Source organism: Chroicocephalus ridibundus, chromosome 8 (genome assembly GCF_963924245.1).
Source record: "Chroicocephalus ridibundus chromosome 8, bChrRid1.1, whole genome shotgun sequence".
Classification (NCBI taxonomy): Eukaryota; Metazoa; Chordata; class Aves; order Charadriiformes; family Laridae; genus Chroicocephalus; species Chroicocephalus ridibundus.
The window spans coordinates 55,365,199-55,383,037 of NC_086291.1; the positions used below are offsets into that span (position 1 = coordinate 55,365,199).

A 17,839-nucleotide genomic window follows, 5' to 3' on the forward strand; every position below is an offset into this window, starting at 1 on the left:
GGATCAGGGCTGGAGCGTGTTGGCCCACAACATGGCAGACAGGCCCCTGAGACAGGGCCTGCTCCTACGGCCCCGAACCAGCCTTTTTTTGATGGGACAGCACAAGTGTGGCACAACATCACCCAGCAGGTGGGAGCGGCCGCATCCCATGTCGAAACGGAGTGAAAAAGAGAAAAAAAAAATATCAAAATTCGCAAGCTCCCTCCAGCCCGCAGGTTCCCCGCGTCCCCTCACGGGCCTGAGGAGGGGCACGGGCCGCTCCCTCACGGGCACGGGCGGGCTCCTGCCGTGTGACATTCCACACACACACACGAGGGGAACCGGTGTAAAATGGGCAGAAAGCGATCGCAGAGGCTGGGCCGGGGGAAGGGCCCACCGCCGGGGCTGGCGATGTCCCTGAGGAGAGCGCGAGTGGGGGCTGGAGATGGCGGAGAGCGGCGGCGGGGGGGGCTGGAGATGGCGGCGGGCGGGCTATGGCGGGTAATGGCGGCGCGGCGCTGAGGGGAGGGCAGGATGGCGGCCCGGCCTGCGCCATCTCCCCGCGCCTCCGGCCGGCGGAGGGAGGGGAAAGGAGCCGCTTCCGCCGCGGCGGGGCGGGCCCGGGCGGAGAGCGGCGGGGCCCGGCACGGGTAGGGGCGGCCGGGGCCTCTCCTCAGCCTCGGCCCGGCCTGGGGGTGGGCGCCTCCCGCGGGAAGGGGCCGCGGTCTGCGGGGGTGACAGCGGGGCTCGGGTCCCTCCCTCGGTTGCCAGCCACCGTGAGGGCACGGCACGGCGGGTCGGGCCCCGGGGCGGCCTGCTCCGTGGATGCCATCGCTGTGGAACTGTGATTAGCCCGGAACCCGACACACATGACAGCTCGTCCTTGCGGGGGGAGCGTGGGCCGTGGCTGCCCGGCGGTTAAATGTCCCTTCCAGCGGTTAAATGTCCCCTCGCAGTCAGGGATGTGGGAAGTTGACCACTTGTTCGTGTCACAGGCACACACCTCCGCATGCTTTTGTGCTCTGAAATCAACTTAACCTGGGTCGTTCAAATGAAGGGAAGGATTCGGGATTTATATAGCCCGTGGGCTGTGTTTTTAATCTGATGTTATTTTATTGTTACTGTTGTTTTATTGTTCTTTTTCCGCAGCGATGGAAGCGAGTCCCATTGTGACGTCCAGGCAGCGGGAGGAGGTGGTACACGGGGTCCCGACGGAGGTGGTCTGCACGGCGTTCTCCAACTCCGTCCTCGTGGTAGTCACGCAGTACGGCAAGATGGGGACCATCGTCTACGTGGACCCCAACACCATCGGGGACAATGTGGGCCGGCCCTCGCTCACCACAAAAGTCTTACTGGGCAAGGATGAGGTGAGAGCGGATGCACAGTGCACAGGCAGCAAGGATAAATAGGATAAACGGATATTAGGAAAAATTTCTACACCAAAAGGGTTGTCAAGCATTGGTACAGGCTGCCCAGGGAAGTGGTAGAATTGTCTGGAGGTATTTAAAAGACATGGTGCTTAGCGATGTGGTTTTAGTGATGGTTTTTGTCAGTGTTAGGTTGATGGCTGGGCTCAATGATCTGAAAGGTCCCTTCCAACCTAGATAATTCTGTGATTCTATGATTCTATGATAAGGGGAAAATGTAGTAGGTGGGGCTGTGCAAGTTGCCAGGGAGTTGATGAATCACAGCAGCTAAGTGGTGTTTGCACAGCGGTAAGATTAATTTAAAAATCTCTTCTGAGGGAAGAGGGGTTCATCGGAAAAGTATGCATGCTCATCTGCACTTTGACATAAGAAAAGTTTAACTAATTGTCAATGGTTTGGGGATCTGTTATTGTGTGTCCTACAGGATATGGATTGCTTTGCCGTCTTTATGGAAGGTTTGATGAAGCTCCTGTTGATTTAAGATTTGAGAGATCAAATGTGCAGCCTTTGATAACCTTTTTTGGGTTTCTGTTTCAGCGAGTTTGTTTTCCTTTTGAAGTCCCTTTTCTCACCCCCACCCCATCCCAATCTCTGCCAGCCCCATAATGGACTTTAGTTACCCTCTCCCAAGTGTGCCTGCCAGCACCTACCCTTGATAAAGTTTAATTTGTTTTGCTTCAACAAAATGAGTTTTTATCGACCATTTCACAAAGCTGGAGAGAAAGCAGAATAAAAAGTGTTTCGCAAAGCGTCAACTAGTCAAGCATTAAAACAGAAAGTTACAGAGCTACAAGATTACAGGGCTTTCCATCAGGGTTGGAGCTATCAAAAATTATTTGCTAACCTTAACTAGAAAAACTCTAGCAACACAAGTTCCCGATTCTGTCTGCGGCTTCCCCTTACGGAGTTCCCGTTCTCCAGCAATAGCCTTCCTTCTCTGGATGCGAGATGCTTTGCTTTCCCTGGCATGTCTGCTAATTCTGACCACCTCCACCCCCACACTGGTTTTGTGTTTTAATTGGAAATGGGAAGTGCGTTTGTTTGCTTTGTTACATAGTATTTTAAAATAATTTTATCAACGTAATCAATCTAAACTTTAAGAAAAGGCTTTCACTAGTTTGCTGCCCTCCCGCTTGTCGCCATTAACATCCCCTTTTGGTGCACACTTCCAGACCACACTGGTAGCTAAAATCAAGCAAACTTGTCCTTCTGATAAATACATAATTGTCGGTGTAAATAAAACCTAGGCAACCTGGGTGTTCGTGTTAAAGAAACCTCATTAAGAAGATTATATCCTTTTCCTTCCTTCATCATCGCTGCTTATTTCTGGTTTTCATTATTCTGTTAAAACCAACATGTCTTTTACACACAGCCTGCAAAGCCTGTGTATCAAACACCGCTTTGGGGTCTCTAGGAATTGCAACAATAGCAGGTTTTTTTCCAGAGCTTGTCAGCAGGACGTACCCACTTCAACAACAGGTTTTTAAAAGACAAGTGTACTTGAAGACTTCTTCAGAAAGAAGATGGAAATAGAGGCATTTTGATCCATGGCTTTTCATATAGTTAGGTAATTGGTGACGTAGTTTGGGTGGGAGGATTAACAGAAGGAAAGATTCTCCATAGTAACTTTCCAAGTTTTTCAAACTGGTGCAAAACTCGATCCAAGTGCAGCTCCAGTTAAGTCGTTTCAGGGTGGTTTGGGTGGCTGTCGCTCACAGGTCTAAACTCTTCCCTTTTCAGCTGGTTGAGAAAATGCTTTCTAAAGTTCCCCGTGCCATGGCTTGGCTTTGCTGACTGTGTGTCTCTTCCCAGTCGTGTTAGAACAGCTCCGCAAGCTGCACGCTCGGTCCGAGTCCAGTATTGAGAGGTTCTCGATGCGCTCCATGTTGTCGCAGGGCTCTTCTTCTCCTAACTCGCGTGGGAGAGCTCTGCCAGCTGTGAGAGCCTACATCTGTATACCTTTGCTTTTCAGCCTCTCGTCCACGTTTGTGCCAAAAACCTGGTGGCGTTTGTGTCTCAGGAAGCTGGGAACAAGCCTGTTCTTCTCGCCATGGCTTTAAAGGACAAGACCGTGGAAGGAATACAAGCTCTACGGGAAGTGATCCGAAGTTGCCAAGTGTGGTGAAGTTGTGCCATCTGGATTCAAGGAAATGATCTTGAGTCCATGACTCATCACCACTTATTTAAAAGGACAAGAAATGAAAATGATGGAATGTCTTTGTGCTGGTTTTGGACGTACCGAGGAATTTCATGAATTTTTCTCTACTGTGTAGAATGCTTTTGGGTTTTGTTACTGTGACAGGTTTGCAGTCCATACAGTCAGTGAGGAGACGAGAACAATTGTCTCAACGTACAAGAGAAGTATTATTTTTATCACATTGGGTGGGATATGTGTTTGGGAAACGGCACGGCTCTGCGCGTGTGTCCTCGGGAGCGACAGATGCCAAGCTCTGTAGCTACTCTGTACCGCAAAGGGGGAACACCCAGTGCAGGGTGAATAAAAGAAACATTGACAAATCTAATTTTACCTGTTTTCTTTTTTGCTCTGTGAAAATCACTTCAATTGAAATACAAGCCTCAGTGACAAATCAACAGCAATTGCATAATAGGAAAGATTTTCTTGCCTGTTTTTAAGGAAATGAGTCCTATATGACTGCTTTTGTCCTTATGTCAGTCCCTTTCCTGATGTAGTCTGGATCCATTTTCCGCTTTCACTCCGATTTTAAAGGCAGGCAGATAATTATGCTCTGCAAGTTTCATGAAAGCTGACGTCAGGGTGGAAGACAGGAACCCAAATTAGCGGTGAGAAAAAGACACAATAACAGCTGCTTATGGATTACATGGTACGAGCACATAAAAGAGACAGCACATACATAGCTTGGGCCACCTACAGAGCTGTCCCTCTCCTCGGGCACCTGTCACAGGAGACGCGGGGACAGAAGGGTCTGGGAGGGTTACACAGGGGTGTTTCTCCCGAATCCATCGAAAAAAAGCATTAGATGAAGTCATGAGTCAATGCAATGCTTAATAGCCAAACTTTTGCCGTTTGCTTGGAATGCGCGTTTGTTTTTTACCTCTTTGTGTAACAAATAACACCAAGTAGTAAATTTTTAAGTGAGCTGTTCCACAGTTTTGTCACTTATGAACTTGGGCGAGCAGACAGAGGCCAGCTCTTGCGTTTCGATTCTGGGCAGGGAAGACCTGTGCTGCGTCCAGACCTGTTGGTAGCAGCAGAATCACCACAGAGCCAGTGCCTGCCCCACGTAGATCCAGTTGCTAGGTCATTTCTGTTGCTAAAAAAATCCCCTAAAACTAGAAAAGCAGAAAATGCATTTCGAAAGGACTCTTTTCTGTGAAGTAAGGGTTATTTACAGTATTTAAGGGATTATGAGAAATGAAACTTTTTTTTTTTTAAAGTACATTCAAACGCTGCAGGCTTGCAGCTGCCCTTGACAAGAAATTTCATCTAAAAATAATTTCCAAACTGTGCTTCCAAGAATCAAAGATTTGCATCTGTCAGAACTCCAAATTTTCCCTCCTCTACACTTTTATGGGTTTTTTTCTGTCTAGGAGGCATGTGGAATTTGTTAACGCCGATCCTGGTTTGCTAGTAGGGATTCTTTCCAGACAAAATTCAATGTATTTCCCAAATCTCGGTGCTCTTATGGTGTCTGTAGTGCCAACAACTTGTGGAAACCAGGCATTAATTAGCAGGTCAAATGTAAATCACATCTTCCACCATGGTGGTACGGTGCCACACCACTGCTATGGCCTGAAGACCTGAGTGTTACTACCAAAAAGCCGACCACAACTTAAGCACCTTAATTTCCAGGCTCTGTGTGCCACCAGCTCTGCACAGGGCGGCGGGTAGAGAAAGGATGTGGCGATCTCTCCTGTTTGATGCTCGGATCCCGGACAGACTTCTCTTGTTGCCTTTCCACAGGCGATAAATTAAACCACGAGCAATTAGTCCTTCGACTTTGCTCCTCTCTGCTCTGCCATAAACCAGGGGAAAACCCTGCCCCAAAAAACATTCACCGGCAACATCAGCTTTTACTCATCGCTGTCCTCCGGCTCAGGATTAATTCCCAATTGCAAGAAAAGCCGAATTTGCCACACAGGTTGTGTGCCGGGCTGGGGACAGTGGCGTGGGGCTGCACGGTGGCTTTCCATCCGTGTTTGCTTTGCGGGCGTGGGTGCGGAGCGCGGCGGACTGGAAAGGTAAGTCGGGCAGCTTTTCCGCAGGAGGCAAAGCCCGACCTGCTGCTCCAGCGCCGGGGGTGCAGCCAGGCTGGCAGCGGGCGGGCAGGCTGCCCGGAGGAGGAGTCTCCCATGGGTGCAGGTGGAGGAGGGCACAGGGGATGCCGAGCAGCCAGACCCACTCCCGGAGGAGCCCTGCAGGGTGAGTGGGGCCTTGGAGGGGGGTGCAGCGGCTGGGGGCACCCATCCACGGAGCCAAGGTTGCCCCAGCCGTCGGCCTTGAGCACCTATGAGCCGCTGGGAGGGCAGAGCCTGCTGCAGGAGCCCTGTGCGTGTGTCGCCCACTCGGACAAGCTTTAGGGAGGGTTTGGTGCTGCCCTGCCTTAATTTATAGCCGCGTGCTATAGGTCCTTCCTCCTGGGTGCTGCGGGGGTGGCACAGAGAGGGTGATCAGGTAAATAACCCCCGTGGCCCGGCTTTATCCCACAGCAATCAGGAGGAAAGGCACATCTCCTGCGCTGCTGGGCTGAGCCTGGACGCTCCATCCCTGGGGTGGGGGACAGGGATTCCTCCCCGTTTACCGAAGAGGCAGTGGTGGGGGGCTGTGGGGGCTCGCCTTTCCCTTCCCACCACTCCAGCCCCACGGGGGCTGCCACCAAGGTGGGGATTTATCCCGGGAGCTTGGGGACACAGGGAGGGATGTGAGCTGGGAGTCCAGGCTGTGGCAGCCTGGGAGGGGAATCCCTGGCGAGGTGAAAAGCCCCATTTGCCGGTGGCCTGAACACAGGTGTCACCGCTCAGTTTATTTTCTGCTCGTTGCTCGCTTACCACCTCTAATATCCCGGGGAGTGAGTGTAACAGGCACACACCTGTGTGTGGCAGGTAGCTGCAAGGTGCCTGAAAACAGCCAGACTGGATGTGGCACCAGCACAGTCCCGTCCAGGAGCTCTTTTACAGCCGGTATTATTCTCTCTGTCTTCTCACCGCCTTTGTTTTGGAAGCAAATGGCTCTCTAGCTGCATTGAATTGCCCAGCTACCTTGCACAGCCGGGATCTAATTACCTCTGGAGCTGGGAGCCCTGTCACCGAGCGGCACCGAGGCTTTTGTTTTTAATGACTTGCTCCGCCGCGTTCCGAGTGTGACAATGTAGGGGAGCCTGCCAGGACCCGCCGCTGGTGCCACCGCGCTGGTACCACGATGGCTGCAGCCAGGCTGGGAAGGCTAATAGGAGTTGGGATGTCTTGGGCCAAGCATCCGTGGCACGGCGCCGGGTCGAAAACTGAATAAATGGGTTTGGCGATGAGCACAGCTCTCCACCATGTCATAGGAAGCGAGCTGGATCACCTCCTTCCCCATCATGATGCTGTGGCAGAAGGAAAGCGTGGCTCAATCTGGCTGTACGACCCCAACCCACGGCAGGGTTGTCCCCGGAAAGAGCGAGGAGCTGCGGGGAATGGGGCACAGCCGGGCTCTCGCCTCCCTCCCAGCGCCCTGGGCTATCTCTGGCCTCCTGTTAATGTTTACAAGGCAGGTCCGGCGTCCTCACTGTCTGTCCAAAGACCAGATCCCTTCCCGGCTCTCCCCGGGATCCTGTTTCCTGCTGGCCGGGGCAGGGTGGGCGGAGGGTGGCAGGGAGGAAAAACCGGGCTCCCCGCTGCCTCCGTAACACTATCGGCCCCGCCAGCCATCTCCGGCGCCGCTTCCCCGCGCCGGGCGCAGGTACGCCGGGGTGAGCTCCTGGGACCTTGCCAGCATCTCCGCTTACAGGCAGCTCCTGCCAGGCAGAGCAGGGGGAAAAAAGGTATTTTTAGGGCTGTTGATCTGACACCGGCTGAGTTTCCTCTCCTGCGAGGTTGGGGTTCGGGGAGAGGGCAGGAGAGGAAGCCGCAGGGCGAGCTTCTGCTTTGTTTTCTGTGTTTAATTGGACCGAGGTCGCTCCCTACCACTCCTATCTATGGCAGATATTTTCTTGCTTCTCACCAGTTCACGCTTACAGTTCTACCCCCAGGCGGTACTTACCCAGCAGCTAAAATCTTTGTTTGTTTACAATGCGCGGAGAAGCATCTATATTGTTAGAGCTCTGCTCACAGGTGGTTGTTGGGTTGTTGGGGTTTTTTTTAAGTGCTATTGTTATACTTGGGGGGAAAAGCAGCTTTCCATAGATTAGCAGAAAGAGAGGCCGAACATGGCAGTTTATGCGTCTGTTGGCCTTGAGATATGAAGCTGCTCTATAAATAAAAGCGTATTATTAGGTTGGTCCTTGCTGTCTGGAGATGCAGGGTACACGGTGCCCGTGCTCCCCGGCCACCCTCTGCGCTGGGAACGCTCGGTGCCTTGGGGTGACCAGCTTGGAGGGAGATGGACCTGTGGGGAGATGGCAGAGAGCTTCAGTGTCCCCAGAGGGCTCTGCCTGCAGCATAGCAGGATTGCTCCCTTGGGTTTAATTCGGGGAACTGCTGGTTACCCTTTGGGTCTCGGGATTGGCATTGTTGGCACATGGAGACCCTCATGATGCTGAAATGGCCGAGGCTGGCCACATGCCCTAGGTGATGCCAAACCTTCTTGGGGACCCCCAGGGTTTTCCCCCAGCAGACCATGCACAAGGAAAGGAGGCAAATTTGGGGGGGGGGGGGAACTGCAGGGATCCCAGTGTTATCTGGGCTCACAAGGAGGACATGGATGTCCTGATGGCTGTTGGTAAGAGGCTCATTATTATCATCAGTGAGGGATGAGTTTAACCCTAAAGTCTCTGGTTCCTGATGGAAAAGGGTCCTGAGCCACAAGGGTGAGCTCACAGGGGCACAAACGGAGGCAGGTCTTTCCCTTCCAAGCGGGATAGTGACCCCTGAGGAAACAAGAAGGAGCAAGGCTGGGAAGGAAGAGTGTGTATTTTGGGGGACATAAGGACACATGCACTTCCTTGGAGGAAAAAGAGTCTGCTTTGGAAGGACATTAGCATTTTCCAACTGGGAGAAGCAGACCCGACCATGGTGAATGGGCTGGTTTGGGTAAGAGACACCCTGAAAAAACCCTGGGGAGGAGATAAACCTCACAGGAGGTTTGTCCACACTGTGTGGGCTGGGAAATCTTCTGGGACCTTCCCCTTCGCCAGCTCACCTGGGTCATGCCTTCCCGCACCACTCCCCTTGCCTCTCCCTCCCTGCAGATGAGTAATGCCACACGTGCCTTGCCCTCTCCCATGGCACCCGGCACCCCAGGGCCCAGCACGGTGGCCAGGTTGGCCTCCGCCCCACCATCCCCGGCCCTTGTCCTGCTCACGGCCACCCACAACGACTCTGAGGATGGCCAGCAGCTTTTCCTGACCACGACAGCGGCGCAGGTCATCTCCGGCATCTTCGTGTGGTCGGCACTCATCGTCACCTTCCACCAGGTACAGGATGGAGCAGAGACGGGGCTCGGTGCTGGGATTGATGCAAGGGCAAACCTATTGATTGCCCCCGAGTTCATTGCAAATCACTCATCTCCGGATAAATATTTCCTCCTGTTGCTGCCTGGAGGGGATATCTCCACCGTCGGGAGCCTGGTGCTGGCAGCTGGGGAGGGTGGACTTTGCCCACATGATCCCCGGGTGGCTGCCGGAGCCAGGAGAGGCTGCAGGGCATTGGCACTGCCCAGAGGCAACACCCCGCGGGGCTTCTTGTCTGGGTCTGTGCCCTGGGGGGGTGCGCTGAGGCTGCCTCGAAATGTACTGCCAGTGGGCATGGGTTTGGGTGCTGTGTGGATCCATGCTGCTGAAGGTAGCCCCGGGGCAAGCTGGGACGGGGCTGGCATGGAGGAGGGCATGCTGCTTGCACAGCGCCGGGGAAGGGACCTGATTTCCATGGGGTTTTGTGGAAGGGATTGCCCTGGGGAATGGGATGAGCCTGTCTTGCATGTCAGTTCACCGCGATGGGTCTGTGGTGGAAAGCCAGGAAAGCCAGCAGTGCTCTCGCCCCGGCGAGGAGGGTCAAAATGGGATGAGCCTCCTGCAGCCCCCCAGGCTGGGGGGGGCACCTCTGGTTGCCCTCCTGACTGGTGGTAGCCACAGCTCTGCACACTGGGCACTTTGCAGATCTACACGCACCTGAGGAATTACACCATCCCCAAGGAGCAGCGCTACATCATCCGCATCCTCTTCATCGTGCCCGTCTATGCCTTCGACTCCTGGCTCAGCCTCCTCCTCCTCGGCAGCCACCAGTACTACGTCTACTTCGACTCAGTGCGTGACTGCTATGAAGGTGAGCATGGCCTCTCCTTGGCAGGGAGGCTGATGGCAAAGCAGGGCTCTCATCTCGCTGACCTGTGTCTCTGGAGTGTCTTGGATTGCACAAAGTGGCAGATCTCCATCTCTTTTACTTCCCACTCCCCCTTCCTCCGTGCAGAGGTTTTCCCTTTCCCTCTCCGTCGGCAGCAGGGAGGGGATGCCCCACGGGCAGACACGAGCTGGTGCCTTTCCACCACCTGCCTGCAGAGTGCTGGAAACCAGGAGCCCAGGGGGACCCCAGCCTCATGCTCCTGGGGAAAGAGGTTTTCTGGCTGCCTTTGGGGTAGCAATGCATCTTCTCTAAAGCGGAAGGTAGACATACCTAAGAAATTGAGGAGTTGGGATGTTTTGAAGTGTAGGGGAAGCTCATCAGGATTGAGTTTGAGGTTGCTCTTCCATCTTGTTGCTCTCTCCCTGGGGAACAGAGGGGTGCAAGCATATGTATTACTTTGGGTTTGGACTATGCAGAAAATAAGTGATGGGGACGTACAAGAAAACCGTTCAGGATCTGCTCCTCGCTGGCCACCCACCACTTATGCTGCCCCTTAGCAATTTTGAGGTCCTTCCATTCAGATGGTCCCTGGCCACTGCACTCCTGCCTGGGCTTGTCTCCACGGGCACTGCTGGGCCATCCGACTGCTGCCACGGGCACGCAGGGGCTGTGTGTGCCCAGAGGAGCTGCCACGTCTGCAACGAGCCCTGCGCGCATGGCGTGGTGCATCTGACTCCACTTGGAAGTCAGATGGATTTGACCTGCTGCTCCTCCCGCTGGGATCCCACCCACCTGTGTCCCAAATCCCGATGCGGTGACAGGGTGGATAAAACACCTGAGCAGGAAGGAATGTGAAATGTAACAACCCTCCCCGGACCTCCATCAGCCCTGCTGATCGTGTCTGCCCTTGCTTTGCCAGCTTTCGTGATTTACAGCTTCCTGAGCCTGTGCTTCGAGTACCTGGGAGGGGAGAGCACCATCATGGCAGAGATCCGAGGGAAGCCCATCGTGTAAGTCCCAGCATGCCATGAGTTCCTCGCCCTCCACCTGCTTTCCCCATCCGGCAGCCCCAACGGCATCTCCTCGGCTTCTGCTTCCAGGTCCAGCTGCTTTTATGGCACCTGCTGCCTCCAGGGCATGTCCTACTCCATTGGGTTCCTGCGCTTCTGCAAGCAGGTGGGTACCTGACGGGGAGCATCAGCTCCATCCTCCTCTGATGAGGGGTCTCAGGGCAGCAGGTCCCTTCCCCGCTGCCCTGCCGAGAGGCCTCTGCTTCCCCGCTCTCCCAAGATGCTCTTTTTGGTTTATTTTTGGTCCGAGGGAGGCAGCCCCCCCAGCTCGCCGGCACCTGGCCAGCAGCAGGGCGCTGAGCTCACTGTCCTTGCCTCTGACTCACTGCTGAGTCAGGGTCTCCTCCCACTGCGGAGCTGAGATTGCCATCTCCGACCAGTCCCAGGTTGGCCTGGACGGCTCTCTCACTCTCCAGGGCTGCGCTGCGGGCTGAATCCTGGCACCGGTCTGTCCCCAAGCCACCCAGTCCCCCCCCTCGGAGTGGCTACGCTGCCTTTCAGGAGCTGGCTTTTAGGAGCCCTGCTGCCTCCCGTCTGCAGACCTTGAGCTGGTTCATGTTTCACCCCGCAGCGTTGGTCCCTCCTGTGATGGAGAACTGCTCTCTCTGTGTCTCTGGCCCTGGAGCAGAGGGGCCGGCTCGCGTGGAGGGGCTGGGGGGCGGCAGGAGCCACAGGGAGGGCGGTGGGACATCCCTGCTGCCCAGCGTGCACCGCGTCTCTCCCCTGTGCAGGCCACGCTGCAGTTCTGCATCGTGAAACCCCTCATGGCGATCGTCACCATCATCCTGCAGGCGTTCGGGAAGTACCACGACGGGGACTTCAAGTGAGAATGCTGGGTGGGGCCGGGGAGGGTGAAGGGGACAGGATCGGTCCCTGCTCCATCACAAGGGACAGGGTGTCCTGCCAGTCCCCCTGGGGAGCTGCTCCACGGGCAGTGAGAGCACAGGGAGCCCAAAGCGCCCGGGAACGGAGACTTACTGCTCCCAAATAAAAAAGGAACGGAAGTCCTGTGAGCCGTAATAAAAAGAAGTCCCACCAACAGAGGAAAAGCTGAGTGTGGCCCCCCCGCTCCCCTCTTTTTCCCTGCCTCTCCCTTCCCTCCTGGGCTGTGCGCTCCCCCATGGCAAAGCCAGACACTTCTCCCCCCCATTTCTTCCTCCCTTGCCTGTGGTTGCCCTCACTTCGCTTCCCGCAGTCCAGGGCAGCAGCTCTCTCTCTCTTTCCCCCTGCAGCGTCCACAGCGGGTACCTCTACATCACCATCATCTACAACTTCTCCGTCAGCCTGGCACTTTATGCCCTTTTCCTATTCTACTTCGCCACCATGGACCTGCTGCGCCCGTTTGAGCCAGTCCTCAAGTTCATCACCATCAAGGCAGTCATTTTCCTCTCCTTCTGGCAAGGTGGGTCCCACCAAGGGCGCTCAGCACTTCCCCTTCCATAGCCCCACCTGCCCCGGGGATGCAGGACGTGAGCTGATCCCTCTCCCTTCCCCTGCAGGGACGCTGCTTGCCATCCTGGAGAAATGTGGGGTGATCCCTGAAGTTCAGATCATCGATGGGAAGGAGGTGGGAGCTGGGACGGTGGCTGCTGGCTACCAGAACTTCATCATCTGCATTGAGATGTTCTTTGCTTCCATTGCCCTGCGCTATGCGTTCACCTGCCAGGTGTACAGGGAAAAGAAAGAAAACTCAACAGGTAACTCTTTCTCTCTTCTTCCTTCATCGGTGAATAAGGAAAGAGGAGACATCCCTCTTAGAGCATTGCCAATGGGATGCTAAAAGCCACCAGAGGAGTTTCCTTCTCCTGTGCTCCATGAGCTCCTTCTCCCTCTTTCCTCATGATGCCCACGAGCCACAGGGAGTGGACAGGAAAAGAGACCTTGGTGTGGATGGGGAGAATTAGGGGATTATGGTGTTACAGCACATGCTGCTGGAGAGGTTCCAACCTCTTTGAAACATGGAGCTGGGGTTGCCTTTCTTCTCCTTGGCGCTTGCCACCGCGAGCTGACGTGGCCCACGATGAGGCCCTGATCTTGAATTTCTATGGAAAAGTGTCACTCCACTCTTGGAGCACTTGGGCTCATTGACTGTCTGATGTCCCATCACCCTCCCTGTTTTTCAGCAAACCTTGCCCCGATGCAGAGCATCTCCAGCGGGCTGAAGGAGACCATAAGCCCCCAGGACATTGTGCAGGATGCGATCCACAACTTCTCACCCGCGTACCAGCAGTACACCCAGCAGTCGATGCAGGAGGCAGAGCGCAAAGCGCCAGGGGAGAACGGGCACGTGGCCTCCAAGGTGGAGGGACCGAGCGGCAGAAAGAGCAAAAACATTGAGAAGAGAGTGCTGATCCTGTCGGACGAGGAGCTGTAGGAGACATTGGAGGGGACGGTGACACTGGAGAGGTTTAAACCCATGCAAATGGGAACTGTCTCAATGCTGAGGCAACCCGGTCTCATCGGAGTACCGAGAAGCCAGAAACTCTACCCAAAAAGCCAGTTTCTCAAAGGGAAGATGCAATAACCCAGGGAAAGGTTAAAGCAAATAGTGCCAGCTTCTGCTGTCCCATCTCTACTGGTGTTAGGGACTGGGCTGACTTTGCTCCTGTGTTGCTGTCTGGGCTTCGCTGCCCCACTCATGGGGTCTCCACACCAGCCCGGTGCCCGTCCCCTTTCTGGGGGTGCCAGGCAGGGAGGGGAGCCGGGCCGCAGGATGGACCAGCCGCCCTCGCCCTCCTCTTTCCTCCAAGCAGCGCTGAGGCCTGAGAGAAATGCTTTTCTCAGCACAGTTCTGCTCTACTTTCTCCCAATTTGAGTAAAAAATGATCTCAAAGGGCCCCGTGGAGAAAACCAGCCCAGGAAGGTGACTTCACTTCACCTCAAAACCCGGTAACGGTTGAAAGATGTCATTCCTTATTTTTACATCTTCTCCCCGCTCCTTCTCTCAGAGAAGCCTACGGAGTTGTGCAGAAGACCTTTGCTAGGGAGGAAGAGTAAGTCATCCTCTTCTCCCTCCAGATGGGGATGCAGCTGCCCGAGGAAGTCCCCTGGGAGCAGCAGTGAGGTCCCACTCGGGGCCAACGCGGGGGCTCGCAGCTGCATCTCGGAGAGCTGCCGGTGACAGAAGCGCTTGTTTATGTCTAAACCGACTTATCTCCGAAGGGATCAGAAGTTAAAAGGGATTCCAGCTTCCTTATCAGGGTCCTCATTAGGGAACCAGACCGTGACTGGTGGTGGTAGGAATGCGCTTATTGGGAACTGTCTGTTCCTCCTAACCCCTCGCTCTTTACCGGCCCTGGGCTTTGCCCAACCTGTGGGAAGGCGGGTGGGACTGAGCCCCCCCCGGGTGACGTTGGTGGGGATGAAGTGGCGCTGGGGGCTCAGGGCAGGACCGCTGCGGGGGAAGATACCGCACGGAGGGATTTTCCCCATATCAGTGATGGAAAGCATGCATCCTTCTGTTAAACTTCCCCTATTTTTTTTTTTTTTCTTTTCCCCCCCCCAATTCTTAGTCCAATTTCTATTCCCATTAATGAGATGATCCTTGGGAACTTACTTAGGCGCCGGCCGGGCTGTTGTTTGGGGGTGGGAGCTGGGTAGTGAAAGGACGAGGGCAAGTCTACAGCCTCGGATTCGCAGTCGGGTGGCAAACAAACCGACGGGAAAGGCTTAGAGCCATTTCACACGCCACTCCTAGCCAGGTGGTTTGTTTTTTGTTTTTTTTCCCCTGCTCTTAAGCTGCAAAATGTAAATCACGACATGAAATTATTTTATTTATGAATTATTTTTTTTCTAATAAACGGAAATTTCTACCAGGGAGTGAGGAAGTGTTTTCACTTAGCTCAGCAAGCAAAGCCCCTGATCCGCCTGTTCCTGCTCTAATGCTGATGCGCTTCAGCTCGACGTCCTCCCTGCCCCTCGATGCTGGCCCAGCAGAAATAACCTGCACACGCAGCATCCTGCACATTTTGGCATTCCCACGGGATTCGCGCTCATCTTTTTCACTCCACAAAGAATGTGTGTGTCTCCCGTTCCCTCTCCTTGCACTGCACCTCTTCCAGCCCTCGCCTAAGCTGTGGATGCAGCAGTTCAGAGCTGCTGGATCCCCGTTAGCCAAGCCAAGCTGTGCTGGTTTTGGCCGGGATGGAGACTCCAGCGGCAACAAGGCAACTTCTATTTATTATTATTGGAGAAACCTTATCGCGCTGGAAGCCCGGACTCCACACGAGATGCCTATAGCTGAGCCCGTCTTGCAAGTCATGGAATGGTTAGAGATGGAAAGGACCTTAAAGATCATCTAGTTCCAACTGCCCTGCCATGGGCAGGGACAAGTCCCTCTGCCCCGAAGCACCGCTGCTCATACCTGCTTAGTTGCCGCCTTTCCTGCAATGAGATCCACAAACAAGAGCCACACGCTCTGCGCATCCAGGCACCCATCCAGGCTCCGGCGCATCCTGCCATCAGGACCCTCCCGCCCGCAAAGCGCAGCCTCGGGGCTCAGGGAGGAGGACGGTTGGCTTCGTAACGCGGCCAGCACCGAAGCAGACACGGCTCTCAGCTGAACATCTCGGTCTTCTCTACCCCTCTGGGAGAGAGCAGGCCCCCGCTGCGGGAACAGAGGCTGCTCGGGCTCCCGGGGCGAGGACAGACCGCAAAGGTGACGGTGGCACATCTGTTGTGGCGGCTGAGCTAAAGACTTGCACAAGAACACAGCAAGAAACACAGTTGTACTTCATTGCACAAACGCTCGACTCCGCTGCATAATGGGCTGCATTCGTTGCTCTCGCCCGCAGGTGCAATTCCCACGGCAGACAATAACATTTGCCTATTTATGTCAAGCCCTGGTTACTGTATTATATATAAAACAGGTCTTTCTTGCAAGCAAAACGAGGGAGAGGGGGGAGGAAAAAAAAAAATAAATAATAAATCAGCTGTGACTCATCCAAGTCAGCAGCACGATGCCGGCCCAAAGGAGCCGCTGGGTGGCCACCAGCTGGCTGCTGCTCCCCTCCCGGCCGGCGCAGGCTCCTGGTCCTTTTTCTTGGAGAGGGGGGAAAAGAGGCAGGAGCTGCGCTCGCAGCTCAGGCTGGGCGCTGTCACGGTCCTCAAACCCTTGGGCTGTCAAAACGCATCCAGGGAGAAGAGAAATACTAGCGGTGCCGGAGGCTGAACGCGTCCCCCCGGCAGACATGGTGTGGTGCTCCTCGGCTAACGCGTCTCCTCCACCTCTTCCACAAGGACGCCGGGAGAGCCGGCGGCGAGCGCAGGGGTGACCTCCGCGGGAGCCCGGCTGTGCCTGGAGCCACGCCAGAGGGAGAGGAACAGGCTTTTCTCCCCGCCGGCAGCGGGCTCTGGTGGTCGGCAGATCCGTTTTCCAGTTGTCACTCATCCTCGGGCTTTCCCCAAGGACAAGGCTGGGCTGTCGAGTCACCCGCTGCTTGTTTGGGCTTGGATGGGGCAGTTTTACCACCCGCTGGTGCCGGGGACACATCCTCGCGGGGCACATTGTGCCCACGAGAGCCAGGGACGACCGCGGTCCCCGTGAGCAGAAGGGAAGGTGGCCACGAGCACCACAGTGGAGCCGGTGCTGTCACGCACGGCTGCTCCCTCGCAGCACCCAGTCGGGGGCAGAGACTTGTTTTCAGGGTGTCAGCACCCACTAGCGCGTCCCTGGGCCCAGCTGCTGCCAGGCAGCAGATGCCAGACCTGCACGACCGCGCAGAACCCCTCCTTCTGCTGCCTCTTCGCTGGGACCCTTCTCCCCCCACCTCCAGGACTTTCTCCTCCCCTCAGCATGGTGAAGGTTGTTTCCTTTCACCGCTGGACCATTCCTGATGCTCTTTTCCTCCTGAACTAACGCTCCACCATGCCTCCGACGGACACAGCTGTCCCACCTCCCTCGCTATGGTCACCAGCTCCTCGCTGCCATCTCCCCAGGCAGGAGCTGAAGCAGAGGACGGTGATTTTCTTGCTCAGCACGGCAACTGCAATCGCCCCCCAGGCTTCACCCACGTCCCTGCTCAGCCAAGCCTGCCTGGCCCCACCTCTGGCACCTAATGACCATCCATTACCTGCTGACACACAAAGCCTTTTCAGCCCTGCTGCTCTCCACTCAGACCATACATAATCCTACCCCTAATTCCAACGTGGGCCAACGCACTCATCCACCTCCACCCTATTGCCTCAGCCCGGCCCAGGCCAAGCGCTTTCCTCCTTCCCCTAAAGAAAATGGAGCAGCTGGAACAAGGGATTAAAGCCAATGTGGCCCCTAGGAGCTCAGGGGCACAAGGTCGCACCTCGTCAAAGCCCAAACAGGGGAAAAACCAGAAAGATGAAATAGGGAGGTAATACTAAAGCAGTTTATTCACAAGCAGTCGCGGAGGGAAAGCGGTGAAAGAGCATTTCCCAACTCAAAGGAGAGGGGAGGGGGGGGGTCTCTCCATCACCATGACCTGTCCCACAGCACATGGGCTCCAAGCCCAGAGCAGCACCAGGACTGCGGGGAGACGCCTGCAGCTATTGCTCCCCCCAACGCTACCAAAACACCCCCCCACGACACACAAAGGCACGTCCTGGGTTGGGAGAAGAGACAGACGCAGTCCGAGCGTGGGACGTACCCAACAAGCAGCTCGGACCAGTGCTATCTATCCCTGGAGCGTGTTCCAAATACGGCGAGGAAGCAGCGCAGCAGGGCTGGGAGAGGGGCAAGCGGGCTGGGAGAGACGCTTGCCAAAGGCCTCACAGGCGCCACACTCACCCTCGCCCAGCCTTGACTCCCCAAAAAACCCATCGCTCCCTGGCAGCACCGCAGCCGGCAGGGCACCGACGGGCACCAAAACCCGCGGAAAATACACTCCGCTGAAGATCAATTCAAGCTCCAAAACGCTGACCATAGACCAGGGCAAG

The 17,839-nt window shown here is 55.4% G+C and overlaps 2 protein-coding genes across 10 annotated transcripts; both read left to right on the forward strand.

Annotated features, from left to right (window-relative positions):
- Positions 1–560: 560 nt before the first annotated feature.
- On the forward strand, positions 561–3,928 carry PSMG3 (proteasome assembly chaperone 3). Of its 2 annotated transcripts, none has more exons than XM_063345011.1 (3): positions 561–629; positions 1,129–1,346; positions 3,379–3,928. In XM_063345011.1, the coding sequence occupies exons 2-3, from the start codon at positions 1,131–1,133 to the stop codon at positions 3,529–3,531; spliced, it is 369 nt and encodes a 122-aa protein (XP_063201081.1). In that variant the 5' UTR covers positions 561–629; positions 1,129–1,130; the 3' UTR covers positions 3,532–3,928. The 2 variants fall into 2 exon arrangements, with proteins under 2 accessions (XP_063201081.1, XP_063201082.1); XM_063345012.1 differs by having other exon boundaries at positions 625–674.
- A 1,556-nt stretch (positions 3,929–5,484) lies between these two features.
- Positions 5,485–14,711, forward strand: TMEM184A (transmembrane protein 184A). Of its 8 annotated transcripts, none has more exons than XM_063344978.1 (9): positions 5,485–5,627; positions 8,774–8,998; positions 9,680–9,845; positions 10,783–10,873; positions 10,964–11,039; positions 11,665–11,756; positions 12,166–12,335; positions 12,433–12,630; positions 13,057–14,710. In XM_063344978.1, the coding sequence occupies exons 2-9, from the start codon at positions 8,774–8,776 to the stop codon at positions 13,305–13,307; spliced, it is 1,269 nt and encodes a 422-aa protein (XP_063201048.1). In that variant the 5' UTR covers positions 5,485–5,627; the 3' UTR covers positions 13,308–14,710. The 8 variants fall into 8 exon arrangements, 7 of the variants coding, with proteins under 7 accessions (XP_063201048.1, XP_063201047.1, XP_063201049.1 ...); XM_063344977.1 differs by lacking the exon at positions 5,485–5,627 and adding an exon at positions 5,663–5,808; XM_063344979.1 differs by lacking the exon at positions 5,485–5,627 and adding an exon at positions 5,817–6,060.
- Positions 14,712–17,839: the final 3,128 nt, after the last annotated feature.

Bases quoted from the DNA above. Each gene is read 5' to 3' on its own strand.
- PSMG3 (XM_063345011.1), top strand. From the start codon at position 1,131: ATGGAAGCGAGTCCCATTGTGACGTCCAGGCAGCGGGAGGAGGTGGTA. The intron at 1,347-3,378 runs GTGAGAGCGGAT...TTTGCTTTTCAG, and splicing joins TCTTACTGGGCAAGGATGAG to CCTCTCGTCCACGTTTGTGC.
- TMEM184A (XM_063344972.1), top strand. From the start codon at position 6,895: ATGGGTTTGGCGATGAGCACAGCTCTCCACCATGTCATAGGAAGCGAG. The intron at 7,327-8,773 runs GTACGCCGGGGT...CCCTCCCTGCAG, and splicing joins CTTCCCCGCGCCGGGCGCAG to ATGAGTAATGCCACACGTGC. The intron at 12,631-13,056 runs GTAACTCTTTCT...CCTGTTTTTCAG, and splicing joins AAAGAAAGAAAACTCAACAG to CAAACCTTGCCCCGATGCAG.